We start from the raw sequence: 21,346 nt of genomic DNA on the forward strand, positions 1-21,346 counted from the left end.
CAAGTTCAGTAGAATTACCCCTGGCAATCCAGCTCCAGCGCTCATTTAAAACGCACGTGACTTAAAAGCTCTGTGGAACTGAAACACCTATTTACGGTTTAAAAGAAGAAATGAACAAAGAAACAACCCAAACAATAAAATCCACAAAAAAAACCCCCAACACTAACAAAAAAACCCACCTTTGTATCTCAAAATTCTCATTTCAGGTGTCTTGTAGACAAATCCTGGTTCCAGATGCTAGCCTGGTACAGTGTGACTGAGTGACAGCAAAGAGTTGGCAAGGTCCCTTCCCCAAGGATTAGTATTTGTAAGAAGAAAGATATTTTAGCTCAGTCAAAAAGTAAACAAAACAAATAAGGACTCCAAGATGGGGATTCAACGTCCAGGCCTTATGATGATATAATTGAAGCGGTTTTCCTCCTGTTGTGTCACAAATAGCCATTCTGTGTATTTCTGGGTGTTTTTCCAGATGATGAAATCAGTTTACCAACCCCCAGGGACCATTGGGATTGTGGCATTTTCTCCTGTTTAGGTTCCTATAGAGGTGCCAGGGAAAAGAGGAGTAGAATCAGTAAGTGCATGAAGAATAATTACAGTTGAAAATAAAGGCGTGTTATTTAGCTCTGGCTTTAGGACTGTATAGCTTTTAACCTATCAGATAGTTTATATACCCAATAAAAAAAATAACACATTTCTTTTGCCTGGGAGCAATACAAAAGCAGGGGCTCTTGGATCCATGAAAGGGAGCATAAATAGTGTCTCTCCTTTAGGGACAAAAGCGCCTGGGCTGTAGAAAGTAAAAATGCTTTGCTGTCCCTTGGTCTTACCAAGCAAAGCATGCAAAATAGCGTAGCTGAGAAGGAAGGAACTTTTCCCAGCGCAGAAACCCAGTGTGTCAAAAGCACCCTGGTTAGTTTGGCTGGGGCCCGTGATTTCAACACCACTTTAAATATGAAATATTTTTGTCATGGAAAATCAGGATTGCTCATCTCCATCCCTGCTCTAAGGTCATAAAGGATCTGGGGCCATGAACCGAAACTTGATGAGAAGTCATCCCCCAAGAGCCACGTGGTTCATCCCAGCTTTTGGGGCGGATCTTCCATTCAGGGAGTTGGGCTGGGAGGTCTCTGCGTTCCTCCCTTTGAGATGAAGGAGACAGGCACAGATGTGAAGACAGAGATGTCTCGGGTCCTCGCCTGTTTGCTGGTTTTCCTGGCAGGCTGCTGGGGATGCCAGCACCACGCCTGCCGCTGCGCCGGCAGGGTCTTCATTTGTCAGGAGAGCAAGGTGGTCCAGGTTCCCCGGGACATCCCTGCCAACACCACCGAACTGTAAGTAGGGAGATGGGAACAGTTGCAAGCTGCAGCCTTGCTGCTAGCTCTCAAAACAAACTGCTGCTTGGCAAGCCAAGGGTCGGGCTCGCAGGGAGTCGCTCGGGAGACTTACGCCAGCTGTTTGGAGAGCACAGCCCTTCCTCTGACACTTGCTTAATTACATCTCAAAGCTCCTCTCCATTACTCTGATCGTGCTCATTTTAAGATCTCTGTTAAGAAAAGATGTGGTACGTTATAATGCAAAACGCAGACTAAATTTTAAACAAGCTTCCTTGGTGCTGTGACAGTAAATTGAAGCATAAAGCCTAAGCGTTCTTTACAGCTTGCTTTAGCATTGTCGAAACGTGTCGTGCAACTTGTCTGCCCCAAACAAGTTGATGATGAGTGTTTGTTTGTACTGCGGGTGCTTTCCAAAGGTTTGTGCTTGTTTGCCAAGAAGCAACTTTACGTTTTCTTTTTGAAATCACGAAGGCATTACAGAAAGGACGCTGATAAACATTCAGAGAGCGATCCTCCTCTATCTGAGAAGCAGCACGACTGCAGTTGGGGAGAGTGAATAACAGAAAGATACCATACTGCGTTACTCAAGGAAGGGTTTTATCTATCTTAAAGCTTCTCTTTGTTTTCCATAAAGTAACGTGAGCAATCCTGTATGACAGCTGTTTTCTGTTCAGTAGCACAGGCGAGCAAAAGAGCTTACGCAATGGCGAGTACGTAACTGTGCAAAGCGATTGTTTTCATTTTAACTTTTTTTAAAGCAAGTTATATCACCCTTTGCCTACACCCACAGCCGTCTGACATCGTTACAACCTAAGGCAAAAAAAGAAAGGAGTAGTCCCGGATAAACCCTTTGATTAATAAGTGGAGTGGCAAGTTTGGAGGGAGGATACAAGGAAGAGTGGTATGTCGCCAATTGGAAAAATATACCCCTGTCCCGATTTTACACACCACAATATATCCGTGGTTACTACCTCCCAGTTTTCTTAGGGTAGACGTTTTGTTTCGTTCAGAAAGAGGAGTTATGCTCACTGAATAAGTAGACTGAGGTAAGAACTTTATAAAAATGTTTGAATTAACCGCAAAAGGTCAGTAAAAGTTTAAATCATTCTCGCAACTAGAGGGAAAAATAATCCATCTGTGATTTAGGTCATCTAAATCCTGAGTGAACTGTGTTCCAGGCATACACTGCTAATTTTGTTTCATTTTGCTTTGATTGTTGCTTTAGATTACACAGTTAAGGTCTGCCTTCTAGGGATTAAGAAAAAGCAGTTTATAATTATTTCTGCAAAGAAGTAGAGTTTTATACTGCCCAAAAGCACCTGTTAGTAAAATGGGATTTGTTTGCAGCAGAACCTTGTTAACTTCTTGAGGGTTTGTTGAGGCTGCTGATCTGGGGGCTCCTCAGCACGAGCGTGCCTTCTGTGAAGCAGGCAGACTACCACCTTAGTGCCACTGAGAACAGCGATCGAATCCTTTCTTCTGGCAGCGCTGCGCAAATATCGGAGTTGGAATCTCTAAACTTGACTCTCTTCTCACTTAACACCAACTTTTGGTTCCTCAGGAGGTAATTCTGGTCCCGTTCAACCAGGGTAGCCCTGGGACTGCTTTCAGCATGGCTTAAGAATTTGTCCATGAAAACTACGTAGAGTTGCTTTGAACATACCGAATGTTAGTGTTGCTAAATCCAGATCCATTAGCTGAAGAGCTATTACGCGACAGATAAACGTAGGTTTTTCCTTCAAGGTCAAAGGGATCTAGAAAGGTGTCTTCCTACGCATGTCTCCGCTGAGTGCCCAGAGGGGTGATTTGGGTGACTAAAATAGACTTTACTGGTCCAGGCGCTGTTGCAAATGCACTCTTGGTAACAGGAAAAGTTTGCTTTATGTTTTTTCAAAAAGCCTCAATGAATCAGAAGTGTTTTAAAATCCATGTAGCAACTTGAGCGTCGATGGCCACCATGTCTAAGGACCCTGTATAGGACACAAGCACAGACTTCTTGCTAAGTACAGCTCCTGCAAGGTACATTTTTCACGTAAGAGCTCATTCTGGGAGTGCCGGATGCAGCTGATGTTCATTGGACGCAAAGGAGGGGGTTTTCTTCAGTACACTTAGAGCTCTTCACCTTCTCTTATGTGGTCTTGATAGCTTTCCTAGTGCCTTCTTGATGTTGAATAACATGCCGGTGAAAGCTTTGGAGAGAGAATAGGAGCCTGATAAGCCTCAAGCACTTCTCCTGTTGCTGTGTGTTTCTGTTCCACTACAGCTGTTTCTTAAGTTGGGACGCTGGCATGTGGCAGCCAGCTCTGTCACTTGGTAAGAAAACTCAGGATAAATGTAAAAATATTGCCCTCAACAACCATTATCTCTGCTGTTTGCCGTGGCTGATTTTTTTTTTTTTAACTTTATTTTTTGAGGGTTGGCCACTGACACATGCTGCCGTGATGGGTTTCTTTGTGTCTGGTTTGCCAACAGCGCGAGCTTGTGCTCCACAGTGAACGTGAGCTCTGTGGCATGATAGAGGAGCCGGGGTGTTGCTCCTGGTTGGATGAGCGTCTGCTTTAGCCGAGGGTCTTGCAGAGGGGAGGGCCGGCAGCCTCTTACAGGGAGGGATTTCAGTTTGTACTTACCATGTGGAAACAGAGCAAAGATCAGAAACCGTGGGTTTTCATTACTCTTCTTGCTGCCACGTCTACTTTTTCACTTACAGGCCAAAATCTCATGAGACGATAGTCACAGCTTGGTTTGTACCTTGCTTCTTGCAGACTTGCGAGCACTCTGCAGCTGGCGTGCTGCGAATGTTTGCAGGGGAGACTGTGGTTATTAGCTGTTTTGCTTCATAATCTTTGACTGGAAGAGGAGTTGGATGGAAGAATTTTTGGCTTTTATAAATAACAGGGTTTAACGGTTTTAAGCAGTTTTAAAATCCGGTGTCAAGCTTTGTAATCCATCCTTAGTATTCACTAAGATTTCATTTAGTCATTAGAGGTCTTGCTTTGAGAAAGTAACGCAAACAAAAATAACTTGTTCTCAGAATAGAAGGGATTCTTCTTAAGATTTAGCAAACTACTTTAAACAGAAGCATATGAATATCAGCTGGGAACACAACTCAAAATGCCAGGAAAAGCTTAGTCATTCTCTTACAGCAGCCTTCCTTGCTTCTGGGTTGCTCCTCTCAGCAGTGCTTGAAATCGCTTCTGTGGTACCCAGGGAACCAGAAAGCTCTACCCCAGCAGCCAGGTGCAACCATTTGGGCAATAGACTATATCTCTGATTTGGCAAAGCAAAGCCACAGTACAAGACAGCTTAAGAAAAGAGGTGGAAAAGGCTGCTTGGTCCAATTCTGCTTGCAGTCCTGGAGTTATGCGAGAGAAATGTTAATATCAGCATTTAACTGCATCCTGCAACTAGTGCTGGGATAACAAGGTATCAGGAAATAAAATTTGATGGTGTTGTATTTGTTACAAAGAGAAACTGTCTCCAAGTCAGTTACTTTCCTAATTTCCTCCTCCTCCTGAACTTTACTCCCTTGATGTTTACCCCTCTTTTGCTGGCCTACAAGCACAGCAGCCGGCAGCTGCGTGTAGATGTTGACCAGTTGGTTCCCTCTGCCTGTTTCCACACCGTGGAGACGATATACGAAACATCTCTTGAGAATGGGAGCTCCTCAAAGAAAGCTTGCAAACTTGGAAATGTGACTCAGCTAATTAAAAGGAATTGTTTAACGTGTTAGCTTGCCAGAGGCTTCAGCAGGAGAGTGGTGCCGGTTTTAGAAAGGAGCAGCTGAGACGACTGAGATAATTGACAACAGATACGGTCCATCATTTGGCACCCATCTGTCAAAGTGCTAAGAGGAAACCGCAGGTAAAATAAATAAGACCTAGGCTTGATCACGTGGTGTTTTGTATTTTAAAACCCATTCTCTGGCTTCACTAGCCAGTTTAGCCATCATCAGAGTGGTTTAGAGGTATGTTATAAAGAGTGGTTTCTCCCAAGCATCTGGAAACTATAAGCAGTGGGGTTTCTTACTTGCCCTCTGCATAGGTGTTTTTCTACAATTGCTCAAGGATATTTATTTTAGACTATCAAGTCAAGGCTGAGTAGATGTCTGACCACTAAAACAGTGGCTGCCTTGAAATAGCAAGTTCTGCGTTAGGTACTGAGTCAGACGTGCTTCCTTGCGGCAGAAGCTGTATATGATGTGAACAGTAGCTGCAACACTTATTGAGAGCTGAAATTAGGAAATTTTTTTATGCTTTCACACTTCAAGTTGAAACTACATTGAAACCTGCAAACAATTGCAGTTTCTTGCTCAGGTGTTTATACCGGTGGAGTGACCTTAATCTAAGGCAGGCAGGTTGTGGGGAGGCTAAAGTAAGCTAACAAAATGAAGACCCATGAAGCTTTCAAGTCCTTGTGTTATGCTGGCTAATCAATCACATATTTAATCAACAAACCCACACCAGAAGGGGATGAGAATATTTGCACATCAGAGCATATTCAGAACATATTACATGCTCTCTAAAGATTTTTCTCTTTTTTTTTTTAATTTAAACCAGCTTTTTTTCTGCTAGAGTAGAAAAAAATCTGCAGATAGTGCTACATTCTTCTCTTCCTGAATTTATGATCAGTTCACACTTTGACGCAGAAAGCTATAGAGGTTGCTGTACAATCGCTGGCTGTATATTGGTGGAGTGGTCCAACGCTTATGCTGGATTCTGTATTTGACATTTTCATTGCGAGGATAAAAAGAAATAGGCAGAGCATAAGAGAGAAAAAAGAAAAGGAAGAAAGTGACACTAAAGAAGGATAAAAAACTCTGCAGGGCAGATCCTCAGCTAGTATAAATTACAAAGTGCATATCTCTATAGAAACGTCCAGTTTCCAAAGCTTCAGGAGGTTTTCAACGCAAGGAGGTGTGCTGCACGCGATAGGAGTTGCTCTGCAGTGCAGTACTCTCTGCTGGCTTCCTCGTGATGCCATGGCAATAAATACATAGGCATGACTTTCACCTGACTTATAATGGCTGCAGCTTGATGCGTCTATGAGAGATGTACGATCGAGTCTGAAGATGTATAGATGTGTGCATATATATCTGATATATCTTTGAAATCAAAGCGCAGTCACTTAAAATTTAATGGCAAGTATATGACTTTTTAAATCACTAAGCTTTTTGCAGGGACGCATGGTGAAAGCCAAGAATTGATTTCGTTTGCGTGCAGCATTGAGGGGGTACCAGGGTCTTTGCCAGCTGATGCCTTTCTTTGGGGTCAGCTACAGAGAGACTCTCCCGATGTACAACTTCTGGCTTTTCTGGCCGCCTCTGTCTCGTGCACGCACACAGAAACCAGAGGACCCGTGTCACATCCCCACATGTCTCCTACCAGGCAAAATGGGTTCCTGGGGCTGGTCACCTCCATGTCGCACAATATAGCCTCTCCGTGAGACATTTTAGATGTATTCTGCTTCACTTTGTGCAAAGAATGAAAACTTGCCTATTGAATGAGATTGTCATTAATGTTTTTCTAAAGTGTTTGGAAGATTAGACTAGTCGTTTGTAGGTGTTATATTTTCTTGCCTTGAATTAGGGTGTCTTCATCTTGGGTGCCTCCCCATTCAAATCTTGTTTCATGTAATTATAACCGTGGAGAGTTTGACAGTAATGTTATTCACAAGATGCAAGCTGGTAAATACCAAGATTTAGTCTAGAGGCACAGCAAGAGAGAAAAGTCCTGGTAAGATCAGAAATAAGTAGCTTTTAAACTAAAATGTGGTTAAAATGGGGAAGTTGGTAAGCTAGGGGACATTTCAAAATAGGATGGAGGCCTTTTACATCTCGGACAAGAACAAGAATCACAAAACAGACTTGAGGAATCATGAATTCACCGGTGTTATGCAGCAGTTAATTTCCCTTTGCTCTGAATGATATGCCACGCAAAACTCTTCAACTGTATGGATGATTTCCTAGCTTCATTTACTCCCCTTACTACAGCTTCTCACAACTCATCAGTTTTCACTGCACAGAATTAAAACGTTGTATTTTAGACTTTGTTGCCTTCGCTTTTCTGATATTAAAATGTATTGACTTCATATCTCATCCCACCCAGGGAGACCAAGACACTTTGGCTCGGGGAATCCTGTCGATACTCAAATGTGACTGTCGCTAGCTGGGAGAGCAGAGCAGAGTTAGAGCTATAGGGGAAAGTTCTGAAGAGTGTTTTTAGGAGTTTGAAAGACATTAAAGGGCTTATGTGTTTCTGTTGTGGTTGTTCAGCTTCGACGGGTTGCCCTCCCATCCCTTGCATAGGGAGCTTGGGGTATTTCTGCAGAGGCAGATGCAGGAAGGGCAGTGTGTGTGCCCCTCGTGCTCTGACCCAGCGGGGTACAAGCTGCTGTGCTCTAAGAGCCTCAAAGCCAGGACAACTCATTCGTTATCCCTGTATCTGCATTTGTCCATGCAATATGCTTTCAGCTCTTCACTCGGGCTTATAAGTGACAGCTTGGGAATTTGAGTTAATCGTTTTCTGGATCTGGCTCTTAGCAAAGTCATATCAGCATTGCAGTCCTGAAGCATAAAGCTTATTATCTCCCTCAAAGCCCAGGCCATGCCTCTTAAATTAAAAAAAAACTTCTCAACTCCTCGATCTTCTCAGCAGCATTTCTGAGGTGTAACAGAGATCTCCAGTGGAAGATGTCTTTAAAAGCTCCAAATGGAATTCCTCTAGAAGAGCATCACACACAAAATGTGTTGTCTGATAAGCCACCAGGAAAGTCTGCTGTGCAGCTCAAGGGCTTCCTTTGTAGATGCCAAGGGGGTCTCATGGGGCTGGCATGTCACTGAAAATAGTGGGTATGTGGAGAGCTTAACAAGGGTGAGAGAAGAGAGTGGATGAGGGAACGCCACGAGAACGGAGAGAACAGTTGCCCAGAAGAGAGATGACAAGTGAGTACACATCCCGCAGGGCATAGCTGCTCCGAGTGCCAGCAGTTGGTGTGCAGGAGGGCATCCCGCAAAGCCAAACCAAATTATCTGGCATAGCAAAGAAAAATAAACAAACCTGTTAAAGGCCCAGCTGAGGACCGCAAGAAATCCATGCAAAGTTCAACATGCCTCAATCTCTTCTAACCTGATGGCTTTTTAGTTAGTTCTGCTTAACTTTCCTGAGTGTCCTTGTGCCGGCAAGCTAGAAGATAATTGAGGTAGGTTCACAGCTAATTTAAATTATCATAGCTTCGTTAACTTCAGTGGAAAGAACTAAGTTCATTTTCACTGTCTGGCGATGAGGACCTCTGTCAGGCACGTGTTGTTCATTTTGGCAGCAGCCGATTGGTAATTAATATGTGTGTGTGTTTGGTAAACAAGATACTTTGGGCACAAAAGACAGGTATTATTTTTCATCTCAGTCTATTAGTTTTACACAGTGAGGGGCAAGCACTTTGGTAGGAAAAGTCACTTTTCTTTGTTTAAGAGCTTGACCTTTTCAGACAAAACCTGTAAATTATTTCACACACTTTGCCTGTAGTTTGATTGGACTGCTCTTATTAGCAGTGAAATTTAACTCATTAAAATGAAGCTTATTTCAAATTATAGGTCAGAGTCAAGCCTGGATTTCATACAAGAGTATAGAAAGTTATTTCTTCTAATTGTCTTGCATACACTGTAATAAGGAGCCCATTTTCTGCTTTTACTCAGGTGCAGCTTCCTTGATTTTGGGTGTCTAGAGTCAGGAAAGCTTGTGATTCGTTTGCTTTTTCTTAATGTTTTCCTCCAAACATCCTTAGGTGTTTCAGGAGCTTAGCCTGGAAAGTATGGATGCTTCTTATCTCCCATTACCTTATCAAGCCACGCAAATGTATTTGCTCCTGGTTAGCTAAAGGAGAATTTACAGCCTGTTATTATAAGCAGAGGGAGATATGTTTCTTAGTGAAATGCCTTCAACCCAACTCAGTATGAGCAAGTCTTTTTTTTCCCCACAACTATATTTCCATAACTTTTGAGCTTTCTGAGCCCCTCTCTCCGCCTGGACTATCTAAATAATGCTATATCCTTGACTGTAACATATTCAGACCTTGCTATAGACAGGGCAGCCTCAATTTTTGACATATGCCCGCTGGGTGAGCTGCGGGCTGAAGCTTTCACCTCTGTCTGCTCTCTTATCTACCCAAGAATGCAGTCACTAGTCAGCATTTTAGCATATTTGCCTGGAAATCCCGTTTTGTGAACACCTATGGAACATTGCTCTGGTAACGGTCCTACTGACATAAAGTTTCCCCATAGCACATGTGAAGATGTACTTTCTGATACGAATCCTTGTCTAAATACAGTCAGTTAATTGGGATTAATTTGTAAATATTTATTTGTAAGAAATCTGTGAATGTTCAGTGGTTTTCCAAAAACACCATGGGCGTAAACATTGTAGTGTGGAAAACTTGCAAGTTTTCATTGTTTGATTCCTCTTTTGTATGAGAGTGGAGCAAGGAGGGAATATACTTTCAAGTTATGGTCAGCAGATTTATTTTATTTGAAACAGTAGTGTGCAATGAAGAACTGGATTGACTGCGTAAAAACTGGAAAAGGAAGTGGTGCTTGTTTTGTCAGGAGAGTTTCTGGTGTCCTGCATTTATGATCTGAACATAAAACTGTGGAATGCAGTGGGATACTCATAAAGCCTCCCCTCACCCTTACCCCAAAGCCAGATCCTACCCAAAGGAGTGAAGGGAATGGTGTGCATGCACACCCCTGCGCGTGTGCACAGCGTGCCTGTGCGTTGAACCTCTTCCTCCACCGGTTTGGCTTTGGGCAAAGAAGATGAGAATGGAAAACAGCAGCACGTATATGTAGCTGGAACTGATAAAACCACCGAGGTTCAGGTGGGAGAGAGTAGCAAAGGAAGCAGGGACCGTCTGCCTGTCCCTTTGTCCCAAAACCAGGAGCACGGGATGGGAAGAAGTGATACGTAGTTATTTGGGGTTGGTTTTCTTCACTGAAAAGGGTTGTCACGTGGGCAGGCTAAGCATTGTAATGGTTTTCTTTACACACCTTCTGAAAGCCTTTTGATGGTTTTATACCCTGTGCTGTGCCTTGTGCTTAGAAATGATCCTCGGTGTAACACTCTTCCCTACTCTTGGCTTTGGGAGGGCTAACTTCAGGGTAAGCTTTGATTTCTTTTTTCACTCGTACTGTCACATGACACAAATATATTCGGTTCCTGCCTTTACTAGCCTAATAAGAATTTTTGAGGAAAGAGCCTTTGTCAAAGGGCACCCTATTTCAACGAGAAGCGCTCATGGCCGTGAGAGCCACAGACCCTCACCGAGGCAAGAAAGCAAATCTGGCTCCAGCAGTGGAAAGCACTGCCCATGCTGCTTTCTCTGGCATCTCCAGTCTCTCCACTGCTGAAAAAAAGGACCACAGGTCAGCCGAATCCCGTTTTTCCTTCCTGTTAACTCCCAGAAAGCAATCAATTCTGCAGAGTCTTTCCTCGGAGTCCAGTCTCCCAGCAGGAATATTTATAGACATACAGAATATTCTGAACAAGCAAGGTGTAAGGAGAGGGGCTATAAACGCCCCTGCTATGGGAAGACAGTGGGTTGATGCTAAAAAAACCTGCCTTGTCCCTGAAGTTTTCTTTGACCAACAGAGCTGCTATGGAAATTTTTGCTTTTCTTTTTTTGTCAAGTGGAGAGTCATAAAAGAAGTACAGACTATGTCAGAAAATGACAGCAAAACAAGAAGTGCCCCGGCAGAACAACAACTCTCTCTAGGTGGAATTACCGGTTTGGGGAAATTCTCGCTGTATCTGAATCCCGGGAGCTGTAATTTTCTGTCTGCAGTATATTGTTGCCATGGCAGATGAAGCCCAGACCTCATTCCTCAGTGCTTTGAAATCGGTGTTAGTGGCCCCTGTGAGGGAATACCCTACAAGAAAATCTAGGGTTTGATTCCACCGGCATTTGTACACATCCTAATTGCTTGCCCAAGCAGCTCCGCTGCCTTCCAGTGGGACGAAGCGCAGGTGTGAAACTACCCATCTGTACCTATTTGCAGATTCAGGACTTTGTGCTATTGCCGTAGACAGGAAACCACTCTAGGGGAAAATAAAACGGATGTGGAAAGAACAAATGAAATAGGTAGCCAACTGTTTAAATTTATTTTAAATTATTAGGGGAGATTTTAATTGTTTTAATGAGCCATATGGAGATGATAAGATTTTCTTAGGGCTCACAAAATTTTTTATAAATATTAAGAGATTTCACAACATTTCTGGTGAGTACGTAAACATAATTTTATCCATTAAAGAAGCAGCAAAGCTATAGGATGTAAAGGACGAGTAATCTCCCAAGAGTACAGGGTAACAAATCAGTGGTTTAGCTGGGACTATAGCCCCTTCAAGACCTTATTCACCAGACCGTGCTCCTGTGGCAATATATTTCCCTATACAAAAGAAAAAAAAAAATTACCTCTTGCACCTTCATATTCCTTTCTAATAACTATTTTTCATCATGGGAAGGCTTTATGCTCAGCAGCACGAAACACAGTCCTGCTGCTGTGAATCTCCGAAATAAGGCAGTACAAAGTCATAGCTCTACTACTTTTTAATGTTTAAGTGATGCGTATACAGTTTCAGGGTTTTTTTTCTCAAATACATTTTTACTGACGTGGTACCTCTGCATCATCACCTTTTCCACTTTCTTTATGTCTCTATTTTTCTTGTATCATTTTCCGTCACTGTATTAGAAGAGCGGCATTTCACAGTAGTGTTACGGTCAGTAATTTAAAGACAGCTGAGGTGGAGATTTTTGTGGGCATTTCAATTACGGATAACTGTTGGCTCTGTTATGGTCAGTAGGGCTGCCTGTGGAGCACTAATTGGAAGGTTTTCACCCGTTTGTGAGTTTAGCTACTATCTGTGTATGTCTCCTTAGCTAGAACCCTTCATAAATGCATGAATAACATATCTACAGGATTATTTTTTTTATATATATTATTCATGTAGCAAACAATATTACTTTGGATTCCTTCTATTTCCGTACATGTTATTGCTGTCTTATATTGGTGCAGCTGAGCATATTGCATGGGCCCACCGGGTCCCATGAGATCGGGTTGGGTTTTGATCACTTTAGCCTAGAAGTCAGAGCACGTCCATCCCGGGCTTTACAGGAGCACTGCAGGGGCTGGACACTCAGGCCCAAGTCCCCACGAAGCGCCCATCGAGGAGCGCTTGCCCTTGGACCTATTGATGCCCTGATCTGGTGGGGACAGCCTCGTAGCTTCAGGGCTGTGGACCAGCAGCAGCTAGGGCTTTGCCATTTTGTCTGTCAGAGGTATGAACGCTGTCTAGAAGAAACGTTCCAGCGGCGCTAGAAAACAGGGAGACTGGCTCTTTGTTCAAGGCTTTGAAAGACTTTATTTATTTTTTTTTTTCCCCCCTCCACGTCAGGCTGCCAAGAGGTGGCCTTGGTTCTAGGTATAGATTCATCTGTTTAGCGTCCTCCAGGCTTGAACACACGTAGTGGTGGTTATCAGCGAAAATAGGGAATGAGGCAGGGGGTGCTTCAGAAGTTCCTGCTGGCGCCTCCTTGAAGATTTTCTGCATTCCACAGAAAGCTTGTTAACCTCTGCTTTAGAGGGGTGGCAGGCTGCTATTTTTATTAGCAGTGCCTTACTTGCCAGCTAGAGTACATCTTTACAGTGTTCGTCGTATAAAGGAGTTTATACGTTTCTGTAAAGTGCCCTATGCTAGTATCCTACTTATATGAACAACAGCTTTGGGCTTCAGCGTATGTTGCGTAGAAAGAACACTCAGGGTTTTGTTAGCCTGAAGTCAACTGATTCAGGTTGGCTCTTGATCCTAGAAGCCCACAGTCCCAGAGGCCTTAATCTTCAATAAGATGTCAACTGCTTTCCTTAAAACACTCCAAAGAAGGAAAAAAGAGCACCTAGACTATATGGAGGTCTACATTTCACCTTGACCATCAGTTATAGCAACAGTGTAGGAGTTTCCATGGTGTTGAGTTCCCCCAGTTGGAAAGTCCTTTTCCAATGTCAGTGTTTGTATTTCAGCAGCTGCTGTGACAGAAACCCATGACCGTGCTTCCTCTGTTAGCCTGCCTAACAGCATCCTTCCAAGTTATACTTAGGCTTGCATGGTCATCTGTATGTTCTTCACTCTTGTTGATCTTATTGAAGAGGTGATGATGGCAAATCCTTTCTGGAAAAAAAAAGGTGTCAAACGGATCACTAACTATTCCATGCTATCTCAATTCTGAAATAGCAGTACTCATTATGTCAGAGGCTACTTCTGCCAGATAAAGGGATAATCAGCTGAAACATCTGCGTGTTTCAGAGGATTACCCTTGAGTGAAGGAGGAAGGAAAATCAAAAAGCACACACAAAGGCAGACAATATGTTTGTTGTGGCTTTCTATACTTTCACCACATGTTATTTGTTCTTTTGTAACTCAATATATGGGCCCTAAATATTGGTTTGTTGAATTATAACAACAGTAGCACTTAGGCAAACGGCAACTTTTGCCAAAAGCGGCATAAAACACTCTTCTAAACACTGCAGTCTTATAAACAAAGCCCTAGGAAATAAACATCCTTTACAACTGTCAAACTCAGAGCAAACTTTCATTTTCTCATTGCCGAAAGCATGCTTCAGTCTGAGAAAGTGAGAGAGAATGACCACTATCATGCCTACTCTTTGAACAATCTATTTGCGAGAATAGATATGGATGTTACATTAAAAAAAAAAAAGTGGTGGACTAGTGAGATGAAATAATCAAAAGGGCTGAAATAACAAGCACTACATCTAACCCAACAGGTCAAGGGGTATAAATTAGTGGCACATTTTCTCGACAAAGTAATCAACTACAAAATTCATACATTCTCTCCTTTTTTTTGCAAGACCAACTCGTCTTTAAAACTTGAGACTTTTTACCATGTAAAAACAGAGAAAAAAAAAAAAAAAAAAGGAGATCCTGCAAGGAAGCTGCAATTAGTATATAGTAAAGTAGTGATGCAGACCTTTGAAATTAACCTGAGGGAAAACGTAACAATTCTGGAAGGGTATGTGTGAAACTTTGCAATGACATTTCGGGTTCGGTGGTGTTGCTGACTGTCATTTTTGCTGGCCTTAAAGCAAAAGCAAACATGGTTAACCAAGCCTCTTGCCGCGAATTCCATCAGCCAGATAAGATGTTCAGCACTTAATGTACAGTACATTGGCTGATTGTGGATGTCACCGGAGAAGAATGTGAGGCCAACTCATTTTTTTTGTTACAAACTCTGATCGGGACGATTCCATCTCCGCATAAAAAGATTATCATTACGTCGCTGATTGGTTAACCTCTGTTCCCATTTTTCAGGCTTATGCATGCGATAAAAGGTCCATCCAATACATGATGAAATATCAGTGGAAGAGTTCCTGTTGATTTCCATTAGATTGTGCCATAATATTGGGCCCAGTCTTTCACTGCATCGCTTTAGCACATGGTCATCAGTACTGAAGTGTCAGCTAACAAAAGCCACGGAGCTGTGGACGTTTTTCTCACGTGACGCGTGGATAGCTGTGTATATAAAAGGAGAGCACTAGACAAAGCCAAGTTCTTATACAATTTACACCCCCTTAATTATCTTCTGTCACAGCGAGTTATCATTGTTTTTAATTAAGCAAACATCCTTAAGACGGGCAAGATGTGCTGCTTCATGCTTTATCCCTGCTGGAAATGTTTATTTCTGTTTTGAAATTTTAATATGCACTATCAGGGAGGTGGAAGGGAGAGGAGAGGTTTCAAGCACCCTGACATCCGGTACTGTATATTACGTTTCCCTAACTCTGTCCTCAAGGTGAACAGTCAAGATAAGGCAATGATCTGCAGCCCATCTAATTTGTTTTTCCATCATTTTCTTAAGTTGTCGTATGTGCAATAATCATTACGGTGTAAGTGACACTGCTGGGAAAATCAATTCTTCCTCACTGAATAGAAAATAACTTACACTACACTTGAATCATAATTGATATTTTGTTTATTTTGTCGGCCTCGCAGCTAACTGCTGACTACTTTGGCCAAGAAAGGTCTGCGTGTTCTGGCAAAGGCACCGCTTGCTATAAAACGTAACGAAATCTACTTCCAGTTGAAACGTAATAAAAGCCGCTTATGGATCTACACTGAATTTTCTGTCAGATGTTCGATATTATGTCCTTGAAGATTAAAAAGTCTCTGAATATTTATTAGCAAGATGGAAGGCTATTCCAGATAGGCTTTGAACCATGCTCATCACTGGGGCATGTGAATGACTTTCAGTAGTACATCTGTCATATCTTCTATTATTGTAAGATTATTATTCCCCTTTTGCTGTTTATCTATGATTCAACCACAACAATGCAAAAGACTCTTACGTGGTCTATGTGGGCACAAAGCCCACGTAACTGATGCCAGCTTTTCAACCTGAGGATGAATGGGAGTTAGCAGAGGTTATCAGCACCGTGCATTGTTCTCACACCTCTAGGGTGTCATGTGGTGTGCCAAAAACTTCTTCAGTTATATGGTATATGACAAAATAAATTCAGGGCTGGTAGTTTGTACTTGGCTAAATTTTAATAAGAAAGTGATATCAGGGGGGGAAGGGTTTTTTTAAGTGCTTTACTCTCCTGTGCAGTACTCATGCTGCAGAGCTGATGTTCAGAGTGTTGAGGATGAAAGCCCTGTGATGAAAGGGGAGCTCATGGTGATCTCCTGGTGATGAACAGTAGAAGCCCTGCTCGTGCAGGCCCAGGCTGGTGACCTGGAGTCCATCTGAGACTTGAATACCTGTTTGGAGCCGCAATATGCTTTTCCTGGGTTTCATTATTGAGGAAGGAGGCCCCATGCGGAGCGGGGAACCACGCTGCTGGCACACTGCTGCTTGGCTCCGTGGTGACCCGGCCCCGCGTCAGCAGACCTGGCCCTGGAGCGAGACACTGCAGCTTCCCAGGAGCAAAGTCACTCTGGGAAAAACAAAACAAACCAACCAACCAAACACCAAGAGGAAAACAGGGTGCCTGCGTGCAAATGCCCCCTCCCATTGCCAAAAAACCCGATTGCAGTTAATGACGTGCCCCTCACTCCCCTCCAGTGGATAATTCTTGGCTGACTGACTCGGGGGGAGAGAACTCCTGAACGCTCTCCAACACCCTTTCCTAACTTAATTTCTGGAGAGATACTTTTCCAGTGATTTGAACAAGAATCTCTTCATCTGAGCATTGAATCTCATATATAATGAAGGATACTTTGTGCTTGTTTGCCTATTTGGTTCTATCCTCCCTGTAAATTCATGCATTTATTCTCAGGACAAAGGATTCATTTCCTGATTTATTTCTTAATTTTTTTTTTTTTTCCTGTTGGGGAAAGGAAAAAGAAAGGGAGGTTGTGTTTATGTTTGGATAACCAGGAGCATTTTCAGGCTCGGTATCCAACTCCGCATACAGCTGTTCTGGGAGAGATACTGAAAAGCTGCAAGTGGATTCTTGTGCCACCTTATCTCGTTTAGACAAGAGAAGACACCCCTTGGCTTATAACGATAAGCTACAGCCTTGATCGATTTGATCTGTGCTTTTGTCCTTCTTCATAATTTGAGCTATTGATTCTATTTATTAAAACTAATTTAAAAAACACAAGCCCTGAGTGCTCGGCTGTTCCAGATCTGGCTGCTCTGGGCAGTCTGATCTGAAGCTAATCCATTCACTGCTGATTTATTTTCCCTCTGTTTTCAAGCAGAGTTCTGTTCGGTGTTTCATTTTTTTGTCCTCTGTTTCTCTCTGAGAAGAAAGACATTTAATTTCACACCTCCAGTTACAGCAGGGGGGGTCTAGATTCCTTTTTCTGATATATGAAGTGAGCTCAGGAAAGTTTACCTGGCTCATATTCAGGCAGTTTTTGTTCGGATGGTGGCCTGCTGTGTATTGTTCTCTATTGTCTTTAATCAAAGCTCTGCCTTTATGCTAGAAAAGAAACCCGTGCACTTGTTTAAATGCGGTCGTCTTGCCATATTGGAGTTAACGGGACTTACCATGTTCCTGAATGAAGGTCCAGCAGAGGAAATCCTTTCCCTGCTTCTTCCAGGGAAGCACGGGTTTGTCAAAGAGCCTGGGGGATAGTTCTCTAAAAATAAATACCTTTATTCAGACTTAGAGAAATCAAATAAAGCCCTTACTATTAAAAACAGATAAAAAATAAAGCCTTAAGCAGCTAGGCACATTTTAGCACCAAGCTGGATTTGAGTCTCTGGCCAAGGATCAGCATTTAGTAGCATTTATTTACTGTCAGTGCATTTTGCTCGTGATGTTTTTGAAACCTCCTTTCGCTTGGTTTAACGCAATTGTTTCAATCTTCAACCTCCAAATTCTTCAGGTGGTTAAAAGCTCTCTAGGAGTCCTGCTTGAGCAGGGACCGCGTGCTGTGCCTGCTGCATCTCTCAGTGTTTGCTGCCGTACCATGTTCTTTCCCCAGTAAAAACACTCACAGTCTGTTCCTAATTTGTCCCGAGGCCTGCTTGGTCATCCTCTCACTCTACAGCCTGTGGTTTCTTGCGCAATATGTCATAACTATCAGCTGGAATCAATCAGACAAAACATAAGCCTAGATACCGTCATAAAGAAAACAGGCATAGGGTAATAGCCTCCGAAGCCTTCGTCTGCTTTTAAAAACGCTACGCTGTACTTCAGAATCAATATGGACACAGAGAGATGGAGTCAGTATTGCTGAATATTTCTTTGTAGGTTAGAAATGCCTTATGTAGTGCTGTAGGAAGATACCTTTCTTTTGACTTGAGAGCCACAGGTAGGGTATTGATTGAATACTCGCTGCAACCAACATTTAAGCAAAACCCCAGCTGTTCCGATACGGTAAGAAAGCGAAGCCTCTCTGCTTGTTTACGACGCAATCTTGCCCCAACACTTCACAGAGATGTTCTATAGCCCAGCAGGGATCTCCTGCCAAGTGGTCAGCAGCTCAAATTTGGCCCATCAGCACCAAATGAGTGCATGCTAGATCCTCTTTCCACGCTCCCCTGCCTTGCTCCCTGTCCCCCGGGCAGGACTATAGATAGCCCAGCAGAGGCAGATGAGCGATCACTTTTTCCACTGTAGGAAGGGAGCCCCTCCTTTGCGTCCTCTCTCCCTGCAATATGAGCCATGGCTATGGTAAAGCAGATCAAGTATCCTGCGTACAACAGGGATTCTGAAGAGCTGCCAAGGGTAGAGTAAGACTAGGGCAAGTGTTTAAGATGTATTACTACAATACTCCACTAGCCTCCAAGTAATTCCAGCCCAGGGGATTTCCTGAAATTCTTGGTGTTTGCTTAGTAACCCTAAATTATCTCTTCTCAAATTATTTGTACGTTCTACCCATGAGCCCACATCAGCTTCTTGCATCTAGGCAAGCTGCATGAAGGAGTTCTGGCAGCCCGCGTACGCTGCCTGAAGAGCAAGGTGTTCTTTTTTGCTTTGACTCTAGCTGCCTGTGGCCTCACCTCTGAGCTTTATTAATGGAAGAGCTGATAAAGTATCAGTCCTTGCCCACCCTCTCCAAGACATTTTGTAGACCTTTAGCATCCCTTTAAGCTTTCCAGGCTGGAAAGTCCCAGACAAATTGGTTATTCCTCTTATGGAAGCCAGTTCATGTCTTTGATCAGTCTTATTGCCCTTCTCTTTACCTTTCCTAACACCAGCGTACTCTTTTTGAGATTAAAGGGATCAGAACTGCACCCTCTATTCAAAGGCTAAGTGAACCACTGTTTTTTTTACTGTAGAGAAGGGGGAGGAAGGTTTTAGAAAAAGAGTGCGGCTAACAGGTCACACAAAGCCCTTAAGCATTTTGAGTACTATGAGCCTGAGTCTGGCATATAGCCCACCTCCCAAAGTGGGGGAGGACAGTAAGGCAAAACTTGAGATTTCACAGTGGCGGTGCATTTCCCCTTTTTTTACAAAGATTATCAAAATGACCTAGCAAAAGAATTTGTGGAGACCTGAAGCATTCTTTTAAAATTTTTATTATTAAAGAATGATATAGTGTTCTTGTCGCATTTATTTTGGAAATGTCTTGTAGAGCCAATTCTGTGCAATGAAACAGGAGTCTGAATGCGGCACTGAAAACATGACACCTGATTCAGTTCTGCCCTTTGATCTTCTGGCAAAAGGAGGGCTCTAATCCTTTAATTGTTTTAACCTAAGGAGCAACCCCTTCTTCTGTGATGTACAAAAACTTGTATTGGCTGTAAATATTGAAGAATACTTCAATGCGTCGCTCTAGATAGAGGTGGCCTGCTTCTGAGGGTGCCGGGATAGGTGATGTTTGCTTGTGCTGAACTGGGTATGTCAAGTGGCGATCCCCATTTTGGCAGAGCTGTCCCAGGCTGGCTGTAGTTCAGGTTCTTTGCTGCTCTGATGCATATCTCATCAGAGAGGTGTGTGTCTCTGCAGCTCTGCCTGGCTCAGGGACATCTTGAGTAGAGTGATATCTTGCTTTCATGTATTTATTAATTTTTTTCTTGATTGTCTGCCATCCTCAATGTCCCGTAACAAAGAGTTGCGTAGCTTAACTACATGCTGTGTGAAGACAGAGCACCTCCTGCTTTGTAGATCTTCTCACCCAGCTCTTGTTTTACTACCCTCGTTATCATACGTGTTTGGGACCTTGCTCCTCACTCCCCTTCCAGATCGCTTATGGCTATGGTATGCAGGCCCCATGCAGTTCTCCGTGGGATGCCATTCATGACCTTCCCTCACTCAGGTACATCTGTTATATCTATCCTTGTTTCTTCCAGTCAGGTGTTATCCAATTTTACACAAGACGTTGCCTATCACAGTCATTTAGAGGCCTAATGGAAGGATGTGTACGAAGGGAGCAGAAAGTCTAGGTTTCATCCACTGAGGATAGATGTTGGAAGGAATATATTTTCCCAGGCAAGCTCTTTCTTAGAGGTCTTTCATAATCTGCAGCTGTGCCATAAGCAGGTCAAGTTTCTCCTGTCTCTATTTCACTTTTCTCTCACCCTTTTCAGCAGGACCATGTATGTTCATTATTTTTAAGTGGTCCGTAGAGGGTTCACGTTCGAGAAGCACTCTGAAGGTGAAAGCGCTAAGCACGTCTTTATTCTGACTGTAAGCCAGTCTTTCAGTTGCCAGTGTGGTCAAGCTGGCATCTTTCTGAAACAATAATACTCACTTTCAAATGCATTAAAGATCCATGCTTGACACCAGCGCAATCTTTGCACTGTGTGTTACTGGGAAGAGACCTGTCAATCTTAAAGGAAATAGCTCAGTTAGTATTTTTAAGGCTACTGGTACACTAGCTGCTATGCTGTATTTATTCAGGATCATCATTGTAACATCTGAAAGTAAATCTATGGCTAGTGGAAGGTAGATAGAAAAAATCAGCATTTGCAGTGGCAAGCTAATCCTTGCTAAAATAATGGAAAACGTAGTGTTTGGGGGGATTTTTTTAGTACAAGGAGAAGTAATAAGGATTCCTGGCCTTGTCATTCCCTTTATATCAAATCAGTGAAGTCTATGGGGAAGAGATCTCAATAACCGAGAAAGACTGTGAGGGAGAAGAGATGCTCTCAGGAGAGTGCAGGATGAAATTGAAAGAGTCTATCCAGCTGCAATTCATATCCCTGTGAATGTTTCCCTCAGCCATCTCTAATAGATGAGCTGAGAAAAGTTCTTGACGTGGAAACCGCGCAGCTAGGAGGAGCACCAGTGACATGGGGAATGCGTGGTGAGCAATGGCGGTAAGTGGAAACGTTTGCAGGACTTGAATAAAAAGTGCAAAGTGTTGCAGGTTGTACTGGATAAACCTGCTCTTGGCAGTTGTCATTACAGTGCGAGGACTCTCCAATGCTCGCCGGAGCCCGTTGCTCGTGTTAACCTCATGGGTGCTCCCCTTCTCAGTGTGCTGGGTGGTTCATCCTCGTGCACAGGCAGCAGCACTTCCAGGAGCCACCTTCTGCCTCCCTGGCAGTAGTCAGCT

The 21,346-nt window shown here is 43.1% G+C and overlaps 1 protein-coding gene across 2 annotated transcripts in view; it reads left to right on the forward strand.

The window, feature by feature from the left end:
• Positions 1-1,085: 1,085 nt before the first annotated feature.
• FSHR (follicle stimulating hormone receptor) overlaps positions 1,086-21,346 on the forward strand; it is an 84,159-nt gene continuing 63,898 nt past the window's right edge. Inside the window, exon 1 of one of the 2 annotated variants that reach the window (XM_074578890.1) lies at positions 1,086-1,331. In XM_074578890.1, coding sequence (XP_074434991.1) covers positions 1,147-1,331 — 185 coding nt within the window. In that variant the 5' untranslated portion in view covers positions 1,086-1,146. The remainder of the gene's footprint in view (positions 1,332-21,346) is intronic. The other variant, XM_074578889.1, reaches the window with a different exon arrangement.

Source organism: Larus michahellis, chromosome 3 (genome assembly GCF_964199755.1).
Source record: "Larus michahellis chromosome 3, bLarMic1.1, whole genome shotgun sequence".
NCBI classification, from domain to species: Eukaryota; Metazoa; Chordata; class Aves; order Charadriiformes; family Laridae; genus Larus; species Larus michahellis.